Consider the following 11,660-nt stretch of genomic DNA (forward strand, 5'->3'; position numbering starts at 1 on the left):
AATGTCTGACTTTTAGGTATGGGATATCTGACCCCTGTAGGACTAGGACTGTTGTGGTGTCCACGTGGTTGGAGGGATATGCATTTATGAGGTAATAACTAAGTAGCCAAAGGCGTGAGTAGTAACATCGTTGCTAGGCTTCATTAACCGTATGGCTTTCATCTAGGTACTACCCTGTACAAAATTCCTTGAAGTCTTTCCTGGCCCTCCTCCCCAATTCTCCCTTCCGGTGCAGCAGTGAACCCGCACAACTGTAGCAAATTTGGTGTTATGGTTCAGAGTTGTGACCAGGTGCTTAGGGTTTAATGTTAAGACAATCAGGATCCACTGTGTGACCCCACGGCAACTTCTTTAGGCTCCCTGCGCGTGTCCGCATCTGTAAAATGGGTAGAGGTAGCAATAATTGCCTCACAGACGGACTAAATGTGGTAATAACACGGGGGCTTAACAAGAGCCTGACAGTGAGTCACTACTCATCTTCCAATCACCTGGCAAGCTCATTTCACTCATCAGTACTCCTCCCGACTCTCCTTTAAAATTCCTTCTTGTTTAAATTTTGAAGATGCACGTAGGAGGGAAAGTTAGTTCGCGTCTGACGCCCTCCCCGCTCTGTCGCTCTTTCCCAGGGCCCACCCTCCGCGGACGCAGAGCGTCTGCCGGTCGGGCGACGGTCAGCGATGGCGGTCTCGGCGGCAGTCGGTCCTCTCTCCTGCCGTCGGCTTGGCAAGCGTCCGAGGGCCCGCTCAGAGCCTCTGCGGCGCTGCCCTGCAGGGAAAGCGCCGCCGCCAGCCCAAGCCTCGGGGGCGCGAGTGGGAGAACCACACTGCAGAGGCGGCCGCGAGGACCACGGCCAGAAACGAAGGATGGCGCACTGGGAGACAACGGCATGACGGGCACCCAAAACGCGCCAAGCTATCTCCGCCGGACCTCCTCCTCCTCCGACCTGAGCCCGCAGTTATCCTCCCAGGTCCGCACCGCCGCTCCAGAAGCTACAGCTACGCGGGTCGCGGCGCGCGCGGCCGAGGAGTGGAATGTCGGTGGGGGCTGGGGGGCTGGAAGGGCGCCCGAGAGGTGAAGCAGGACCCGCGTCCGCGCGCCCGGACGCCGGCTGCCAGGCGCCGCCGCCGGGAGCGAGTACGCTGATGACGCCACGCGCCGTTCGTCCAATGAGCGGAGACCCGAGGGAGGCGCCGTCCCGCCCCCGCCGCCGCCACCACACCGGCCCTCCGGGAGCGTCTGAGGAGGCGCGGGCCGCTGCGGGCTTAGGCGCTGCACCGCGCCGGCCCGAGCCGCTGGACGAGGCCCAGGCAGCCGCTCGTCCGGACCCCGCCGCCCGATGTCCTCAAGATGGAGGCAGCGGGGGCGGCGGCGTGAAGAAAGCGGCGCTGTGGGCGCGGGAGCAGGGGCCTGGGCGGAGGCGGTGGCGGGATGGGGCTGCTGCTTATGATCCTGGTGTCGGCCGTGCTGGGCTCCTTCCTCACGCTCCTCGCCCAGTTCCTGCTGCTGTACCGCAAACAGCCCGAGCCGCCGCCGGACGAGGCCGCCCGCGCGGGCGACGGCTTCCGCTACATCAAGCCCGTGCCAGGCCTGTCCCTGAGGGAGTACCTTTATGGCGGCGGCCGGGATGAGGAGCCTTCCAGTGGGGCCCTCGAGGGAGGCGCGACCCCGACTCCAATCCCCGAGACCCCCGCCCCGCCAACGCGGGAGACCTGCTACTTCCTCAACGCCACCATCCTGTTCCTGTTCCGGGAGTTGCGGGACACTGCGCTGACCCGCCGCTGGGTCACTAAGAAGATCAAGGTGGAGTTCGAGGAGCTGTTGCAGACCAAGACGGCCGGGCGCCTGCTGGAAGGGCTGAGCCTGCGGGAGGTGTACCTGGGCGACACGGTGCCCTTCATCAAGACCATCCGGCTCGTCCGGCCCGTAGTGCCCTCGACCACCGGAGAGCCCGACGGCCCCGAGGGGGAGGCGCTGCCTACCACCTGCCCCGAGGAGCTGGCCTTCGAGGCAGAGGTGGAGTACAACGGGGGCTTCCACCTCGCCATTGACGTGGACCTGGTCTTTGGCAAGTCCGCCTACCTGTTCGTCAAGCTGTCCCGAGTGGCGGGGAGGCTGCGCTTGGTCTTTACTCGCGTGCCCTTCACCCACTGGTTCTTCTCCTTCGTGGAGGACCCGCTGATCGACTTCGAGGTACGCTCCCAGTTTGAAGGGCGGCCCATGCCCCAGCTCACCTCCATCATCGTCAACCAGCTCAAGAAAGTCATCAAGCGCAAGCACACGCTTCCGAATTACAAGATCAGGTGAGAAGGAGGGTGGGGGAAATAGTAGTCCACTGGCTGGGGAGGCCCCAGCTGCTGGGAATCCGGGCCTGGGCGGGATGCTGCGTTGAGTGTGAAGGGCAAAAGCTTGCTTCTATCGCAGTCCCTACTACTCCTGGAATCTTCTTCCCACTCTGGACAGGGCCCTAAGTAAAGGCAAATAGTGGACATTTTCTTCCAAACGACATTAATATGAGCTAGAAACCTTTTCGTGTGCTCATGGGCACTCAGGGTGCTGTCAACGTGGGTAGAATTGTCTCCTTTTAAGCAGCGTATTGAAAATGGAAAGGAAGCCTAAGCCTACCCTAATCCCCAGGAGTCTCTTCTGGGACTGTTGAGAAACTCTTTCTATATGTGGTTGCTGCATTGGGAGCAGCCGTGTCACTGGCTTTGCATCATCACCTTGGCCACGTTGAGAAATTGTTCCTGGACACAGTACAGGCATGGTGGGTATGCTCCTAGCCCAGGTCGATTCTGTTTTGCCATTGCAAGCCACTTTTGCTTTGATGCTTGGGCATCTTTCAGGGCAGAGGCAGTGGCTGTTGCAAAGGAATACGTTCCACAGCAAATTGAAAAGGAGTTGGGAGCCAGTGTGTAGTGTGCTTCTCTGTACATTTTGTATTAATGTAATCTGCTCTTTTTGGGTAGATTCTGTAGCACAGATCCAGACTCTGCCCATCAAGCATGTACTCTCTATGGCTGTAAGTTCCTCACACGGTACCTGAAGTCACTCTGCAGATAGTATTTTAATGATAGGTGGTAATTTTAATTATCAAAAACCCTACTGCATTTGATGGCTTAAGTTTATGTAGTATACATTTTTGAGTAATGTATGAGTTTTCTTTTAATATCATAAAAGTGGTGGAAGGAGAAAGGCAGTTTTGTAGGGCTAGAGGCTTCATCCGCTTTGGTCTGGGAAAGCTTGTTGGAGTGGAAAGGGCTGTTTCTTTTTAAAAAGCTGAATTTTTAATTTTCTGTCCTCTAATTTTGTGTTCACTGAAATGTTTGAACCTTTTGGGTTTTGCCCTTTATCTTAAAATTATTTCAGTCTTATATTTGCCTTACCTAATGCTTTTTAGTGGAAGTTGCCTATTTGTGGATCACTTATTTTCTACCACAGTCTCAAGCATCAGTGAGCCAGATAATACAGAAATATTTTGAGTCTGAAATGGAGTATTAACATGTGTATGTGGCAGATGTACCTTAGTAGTTATGTCCTGTTTAGGCTAACAGCACAGAATGACAGCTTAAAACCGTTGGGTGGCAGGAGAAATTTACTTTATTATGGAAATATTTCTATAGATTTGCAGAGGACGATGAGCTGGTCCTTCACTGTGTTTGATTTCTCCTTCTGTGAAGTGGAACATACTTCATGAAATGTACTTTTAACCTCTGGAATATAAGTGACTAAATTATAAATGGATTCTAGTGTTTAAGCAGTGAGATGTTTTAGCAGTGTGTTTCTGAGAAAGTCATGAGAAAAAGTTATAGATTTTTATATTCTATTACAACTTTAATTCTGATGTTTTCTGGGTAGCTTTCAGGTAATAAAATTTGGGTGATTATTATTTTGAAATTTGCAGAATAGCTAGTAGCAGTGGGTTGCATATCATTTTTGGATTTTTTTTTTTTAAATGTAGACTTGAAATTTAGGTAAATCTGAAAGACATTATGAATAAGAGTTATGGAGGAATTGATAAGTTTATTGCTTTTAAGGAACTTTATCTGTATTACTTAATAGCATTGCCATTTAAAAGTATGGCAAAATTGCTTTTTGTTTATTATATCCAAAGGGATTTTTAAAAAGCACAGCATGAGTTTGGTAATGACATTTCAACTTAAAAACATTAATCATTAAATGATCACCTCCAGAAATGTACACATCTGTGCTCTTCATATTAGAGGGCATCTCAGTGGTCAATCAGTAAATACTGCACAGAAGTCACTCAATCTGCACATATTTATTGTACACCTGCTATATGTTTATCATTGTTCTAGATGCTGGGTCTTCAATGCCGAACAGAAATAGACAGCCTCAGCCCTCATGGAGGTTAGAGTCTAGCGAAAATTGAATTAGCTATACTTAATAAGATTTAAACTAGAGTGGGATTGATGGGGTTGAAGTAACAAGGAAGCTGATTTTAGCTTAGTAAAAGAAAGTAATAGAAGTATGAGGATGAAAAGGGCTGCCTCGGAAAGTGTTGACTTCTCTGGTCTGTGTAGTTCTGTCAAAAGTGTTTTAAACTGGTGATGATGTGGGACTGACTCAAGTTTCAGATAAGAGTGGATTATAAATTCATTGAAGATATATCACATTCCTCACAACAAGAATTAAAGTAGCTAGTATTTATCGTTTTTTATTAATGAGAGAATGGAGCTCAGAGTACTTAAACAACTTGCTTAAAGTCACACAGCTGTCAACTGGTGAAACCTAGCTCTGATAAAGCCAGGTGGATTTTTTAAAACTACACTGCATTCTTAAGGATTTTTTTTTTACAGTATGCTATCAATATAATATATATGTGGGGTATTTTTCCAAATTAACCTAAAACTCTTGGGAAGAGTTTGACTAATAAAGCTTATTTTTTTCTTAAATTGAAAATTTTGAGAGGATCTTTTTAAAGTTAAACCATAATGTTAAATCTCTGGGTGCTGCCCCACATAGCATTTCTTTTTTAATCCAGCAGATTGTGTTTCCAAATAGAAGGTCTTGCTGGTTTATCCTTTTTAGCCATCTAATCTCCTTAGTAGAGGTAAAGCTGTAAAGAAAATTGTATTGAGTCTTAGGATCCTTTGGCACTTAATCATCACATAACAACGTTAACTGGCAAGATATTTCTGTTATTACTTCTTTCCCCCTTCGTTTGTTTTTCCTCTTTCATGTTGCTAAGACGAAGGTGGTCTATCTGGATTGCCAGTTGCTGATGTTTTACCTAGAGATGCTAAGTAGCTCTAGTGGTTGCTTCTGAAGGACCCAGCTGATTGACACTTCACTTTACCCAAGTAACACATTTTGTAAAACATTATTTTTTAAAAATGAATTGTAATACATAGAAAATGTCTTTACAAATTTATTGGAGTTGGGAATTTAATTCACCCACCTCAATCTTAATTGTTCTGATTTTTTTTCTTAAAATGTATACTTTAAAATAGTATATTACAGTAATAATATTTTTTACAAAATTAACCCCAAAATTTATCTTCAAAGGAGAAAGATTACCACTTATGTTCTTTCTTTACTACATGGAGAATCTGTCTTTAACATGAAATCTGAGTAATAGTCCCCAGGTGGGGAGGGGTGGTTAGGGTTTAGGAGTCAAATATTTGAGATTCTTACTGATGCTTCTGTTCCTAGAGTATTATTGCAGTGTAGCTAGCACTGGTTACATACTGGAAGAGCAAATTCAATTTTCAGGTACTTTTATTTGGCCTGCACTGTTTCTGTTTTTGTTTTTCAATTGCCAACATTAAAAAATAGAAGGTTTTGCGTGATTTGGATTCCTGGCTTCTGTTAGAGACAATTGGAATATCTTGTAGCACCACTTCTGCATTTCGCATACCAACAACAGCAAGGAGATGGACTGTAGTAGCAGCTTTGGGGTTGAAACTTGGTGTGTAAGCTCCTACACGTGGTTTATAGTCCCCATTTACTTGCTACACTTAATTAATGGTACTTGCCTGGCCTAGATTCATGTGGATTTGAGACCCTTACTGGAGGAGTAAATAGGAAGCATCACTGTTGCTAATTAGTGAAAATGGGAAGACTTAATAGCTGGATTGGGGGGGGTGTCATTTTTACCTCTCAATGAGCAATTTTCTTTTTTAAAAGACATTATCAATATAATGTTGAATTTTTAAAAGTTATTCTGCCAGAAAAAAAAAATCCCTTGAAATATTTCTTTCTCTGCCACGTAGTGATAGTAGACAGTGGCTACTTTTTGTTTAAGTTTGGTGAATATTTTGCTTTAGTGGGATGGGTCATTAATAATTAACTATGTAAGCTTTTACTTCTCTGATCTACAGAAGAGGGGGCATCTACTTATTGACACTATATTTGAATTTAATGAATTTGTATGGAACACATTTGGGGAAAACTTCAATTTATAGGTTCATGGAATGTCTTCTGAGCATGACTATTATTATAACTGATAGTTTTGTTTTACCTCCTGAAAAACATTTTGAAATGTATTTGTGCAAAATTTTCAAATATCCTTAGTGACTGGAGAGCAACAAGGACCATTTTCCCTGCTAAAGATGAGGGACAGGGCTATATTTAGTTAAACAGAGCCTTTAATATCTTCATATTTATTTATTTACCATTAATTTAAGAGAACTAAATTAGGCTTGGTCTGGAAAGCCACATACTCTATAATGTGGTTTGTAATTGAGTTACCTCCTCCTTGGTCTTCTGAGATGAGGAAGAAAAACATTCCTTCTCAATGTTAATTCTCGCTTTTTTATTTTACTAATTATCTGAGGTAAAGATGGTTTCGTATAATCTGTGTCTTCTCAAAATCTTTCAAAGCAGATTCACTGAAAGCTGACACAATCATTTGTAAAGTTAAGTGTAATGTATTTATTTACATTTTCTTTCTATTACAGACAACTTCTAAAAGGTATCTTTATTTAGATTGGAAAATACTTAAAAATAGCTACTAAAATTCCTTAGTAATTGTAGTAATCATAGTTTTACTTACTAATGTTAGTAGGAAATGTAACTAACCTTTGATACTTTGGAAGAGTAAGACAATGACATTGTGTATTATTCTAGTTGTCCTGGAGTAATGATGTAATATAGTAGCTAACTTTTAATCTATTGTGCTTTTTCTTGTGCTGTTGCTCAGATGAAATCAGTTTCTGTATCTCTAAAGATCATCGTCTTAGAGATGAATAATTAAATCATTTTTAAAATGGTCATTTATTTTCAGTAAGTACTTACTGCAGACTGCCATACCTAAGTGTTGTGGTAAGTATGGTAAAGGTGATAAAAATGGCTATAAGGTAGTTCATACTTCCACAGGGTTAGTCTTTCTAGGGAAACAAAGAACAAGTAAACCTCATTATAATGGTATTTGGATATATTTAAGCCCTTCAGGTTTGTGAGAAACAGGAAGAGGAGAGATCAATATCTCTGCTAAGGCAAACACCTGATTACTTTGATGTTGTTTATAATATATTGTGACCTTAGGTTCCTTAGTACACCTGAGTATAGTTTAGTGATTTCACTTCTTGCAGGTTGGATTTCCTTAAGCTGCTTTGAATTATTGTGATTGAGGCTTTTTAAACACTTTAGATGGAAATAATGTATGGATAAATTAAATCTTAGCTGTAGAAATTTGATTTACACATTGAGGGGAGAAGAGTAATTATGAGGAGGCTGTGAGATTCTAATCAGTAAAGTACAAGTCTGTTGACAATCCCAGAAAGCCGCAATTTGTTCCTGGAAGTAGCCAAAGCAGATCAGTATAAAGTAGATTGTATTGGAGGATCATGCCTGATCAAACTCTTAATATTGACTTACAAGTATCGCTAACAATATATTATATGAGCAGGGATAGGAGTAATGAAATAAGTTTGCTAAGTATATGCTAGGCACTATGTGAGCAGTTCCATACCATTGCTATCTCGCTTAGTAGTTAAAACTCCCATGTGGGAAAGAGTGATATCTCCTTTTTACAGATGTGGAAGCTTGAGACTTAGAAGAGATTAGTGACCTTCTCAAAGTCCTAAATAAAAAAAGTCCTGGACTCCCAAAGCCCATGCTGTGTTATTTCTGCAGAGAGAAACCAACTATTACTCTAAACCAGGGGTCTGCAAACTAGCTGCTGTTGGGCCCATGAATTAAGAGGTTTTTTACATTTTGTAGTGACAGACCACATGCACTCACAAATTCTAAACCATTTACTCTTTGGCCTTTTACAGAAAAGATTTGCAGATCCTTGCTCTAAAACCTTCCTTTAAAAAAAAAAAAAACCTTGGCCAGGTGCAGTGGCTCACGCCTGTAATCCCAGCACTTTGGGAGGCTGAGGTGGGAGGATCGCTTAAGGCCAGGAGTTTGAAACCAGCCTGGACAACATAGCAAAGACCCCCATCTCTACAAAAAACTAAAAAATTAGCCAGTCATTGTGGCACACACCTGTAGTCCCAGCTACTCAGGAGGCTGAGGCTGGAGGATTGCTTGAGCCTAGGAGTTTGAGGTTGCAGTGAGTTATGATCGTGCCACTGCACTCCAGCCTGGGCAACAAAATGAGACCCTGTCTCAAAAAAAAACTCAATAAAAAAAACCCCTAAAAATAACCCCCTACTCTATGCTTAAATGCTTACTAAAAAAAAAAGAGCAATGCATATACATTTAAAGTACTTTCATAAACTTTTTTTGAGAGTCCTATTTTTTTGGAAAGCTGTGGAAAATTTCTGCAGAAAAATGCATAGACAAATTTTCATTTAATTTTGTGAATTCATAGTCTTCCTGAAGCCTGTGTAGGGTCCTTAGGCTCCAGGTTGAAAAGTAAACACAGAAGTATACAAATTTATTGCCATAAATATAACTAAAACTAACATGCTAAAATAAATGTTAAGCACTTCATAATTTTACTTATCTTACTAGAATGTATACAGGATTCATATGGCGCAGGCATTTCTAAAAAAGCTAGTAACCCTTTCTATCTAAGAAAGCATACCATGTGTCTCTTTTTTTTTTTTTTTTTCCCCCTCTTGGTAAGATTCTCTATAGCAGGCTGAGACACTCTGGAGCAGTAGTTCAATAAGAATATCGGACATTTCAAGTTAGAGTTTCTCCACTAAATACCTTTTTTTAAAAGTTAAATTCTGACCCAGCATTTCTTCCCATCACATTCTCCATTTTCTCAGAACAGTGTCACCAGGAAGCAAGTGCTGTTGAATCACCTTGTTCCTACCTCAGAGTCATAGGACATACTGACACTTTTTTGGCAAGGCATTAGAGCACATCACACTTCATTGGAAACTCATAAAGCCAACTACCTGGTCATTAGCAGATGTTTTACAGAGTAGTTTCAAAATCTCTCTTGTTTTGCTAAGACTGGCATAAACCTGTATACTTCCTGTATTTGTACTTGGAAAAAATGAAGTGTACATGTTAATTATTCACCTTCAGATGAGTAGAACTGCAGGTGATAAGTAGAGACTGTGAGTACTACAGTATTAGTTAATTCTTTTGAATTAGTTAAATCTTTTGGATGGAGGCTGTAGAGAATACTTAGGTTGTCTATTTCAGTAGATAGAGCTTTGGAGTACTGTGGACCTGACTTTGGGTATCAGCATTACACCAAGCAACAGACCTTGGACAAAAGGCCTTATCTTCCCTAAGTTTCACTATGGAAATGGAGATAATATCTGTCTACTTGGAGATAATAAATGTCACATATATGATAGCTGCTGAATAAATGTATCTTTCTTTTGGTAACTAATTGAATACACATTTGTTGATTATCCTACATTGGTCAGACATTTTGCCAGAGAGATGTCAGAAATTTGCTAGGTGACACAGTAATTTTTTTTCCTTTCAGATGAGTGATAAGCTCATTTAAAAATTCAAGCACTTAGAAAATATGTAATATCAAAGTGAAAATCTTCTGTAATATCTTTTCTTCAAGAAAACTATTAAATTTGGGGACTATTCTTCCATATTGCTTTTTAAAGGTATTATAATTTGTTATTAATTTATAAAAACAGGATCATACTCAGTACTTCACTGTTAGCATTTTTTTTTAACTTACCATTTCTTGGGTTTTCTAAATATACCTACTTCATTTGTTTTAACGGATACATAGAATTACATTGATCATTAATATTATAAGTTAACCAATTCCTTGTTGATTTTTTTCAATTTCTCACTAATGTAAATAATGGTACCACAAACATCCATCCTTCTACTTATATCTTTGTGTAGATGCTAGATGTTTTTAGTTTTTAGTTTTGGGTTTTGTTGTTTTTTTTTTTTTTTGCAGATGTTCATATAGTATTGAGGAACATAAAGAACCTCAAAACTCTACTCCTCTCCACTTTAATTTCATCCCCCGAATAAACCCAGTATTAAGTTTGAGGCCTACACCAAACTCTATGCTCAAAGACACATATACAAGCCTCTTGCATATACTGAGGAGGTGCCTCTCTCTTTTCCTCTTCTTCCCTTCTCTTTCTCTCCCACCCCCACTTTTATTTCCTCCTTCCCTCTGTCCTTAATAATAAAATGGCAGTATAATATAAATGTGATCCTGCACATTATTTTGTAAGTATAACAAGGGCATCCCTTCAATCTGTATATATGGATCCAGCTCATTCACTGCTTTCCTCCATTCTTGGCCATTCTCTCTAGCTCTGACTTTATCTTTCATCACTTCTTCTCTCACTTAGTCTGTTCATGACTCCTTGCTGTTATTCTCACTCTCCAAGCAAGCACCCACCATGGGCCTTGGCCATTCCTTCTTCTGGAATGTTTTTCCCACAGATAGGCGAAGAACTCACTCTGTCACTTTCTAGGTCCCTCTTAAATGTCACCTTTCAACATTATATATGCAAAAATAGGGAAGGCTGTCGTCATAAACACAGGCTGATGACATGTAACCCAATGCTATTGTAAAATCAATACTGAGGGAGAGTACCTCCTCCCCAGCCCCTGCCCCCGACACACATTATGCTGATTGAGTTCTCCACCATTTAACCATGTTGACTTCATGGTCTGTCCAGGCACCATACTGGCACTGTCTCTTCCTCTCATTCTCACACACAAACAAAAAACCAAACACAGATGTGTTTGCAATCTTTTCTGACTCCAGAAGCCTTGGTTTTTAAATTATACATTCTCAGAAAGGTCAGTATTGATAAACTGTAGATTATACTTTCCTTGGACTGATATAGAATAACAGTAAAACTTGTTTTTACTAGTCTGGTGCAAAATTGCCAATTTTCGTGAAATCAACAGAATACTTTAGGACATATTTCTCTTTATTCAGCACATTGAGTATTTATGCCCATGAATTCTTCATATATTGTAGAGAGAATGGAGCTGATGATATGGTGGGTGGGTTACTGAAATGTCTGGGCTTTGATTTACATAACTTGGATAAAAGAGCTAGAAAATTTCACACTTCCCAGCACAATTAGTGCTTGTTGGTATGTACTTAAAAATCAAAATGCTGTGAGTAGCATAGTAAAAATGACCTAACTGGGTTTATTCTTTTGTATTAAGTACCTGTTATGTATACTTGGGTCATTGATAAGGTATGTACCATTTAAACAGGTATTAGTCAATTAGTTAATTGTGCCAATTAAATAGGTATTTTTGAACTGTGTTTAAAAATG

The 11,660-nt window shown here is 41.4% G+C and overlaps 1 protein-coding gene across 1 annotated transcript in view; it reads left to right on the forward strand.

The window, feature by feature from the left end:
* The first annotated feature begins 1,215 nt into the window (after window positions 1-1,215).
* PDZD8 (PDZ domain containing 8) overlaps window positions 1,216-11,660 on the forward strand; it is an 87,049-nt gene continuing 76,604 nt past the window's right edge. Inside the window, exon 1 of the mRNA XM_012642389.1 lies at window positions 1,216-2,300. Within this exon, the coding sequence (XP_012497843.1) occupies window positions 1,429-2,300 (872 nt within the window). The 5' untranslated portion in view covers window positions 1,216-1,428. The remainder of the gene's footprint in view (window positions 2,301-11,660) is intronic.

Source organism: Propithecus coquereli, unplaced genomic scaffold (assembly GCF_000956105.1).
Source record: "Propithecus coquereli isolate 6110/MARCELLA unplaced genomic scaffold, Pcoq_1.0 Scaffold179, whole genome shotgun sequence".
Classification (NCBI taxonomy): domain Eukaryota; kingdom Metazoa; phylum Chordata; class Mammalia; order Primates; family Indriidae; genus Propithecus; species Propithecus coquereli.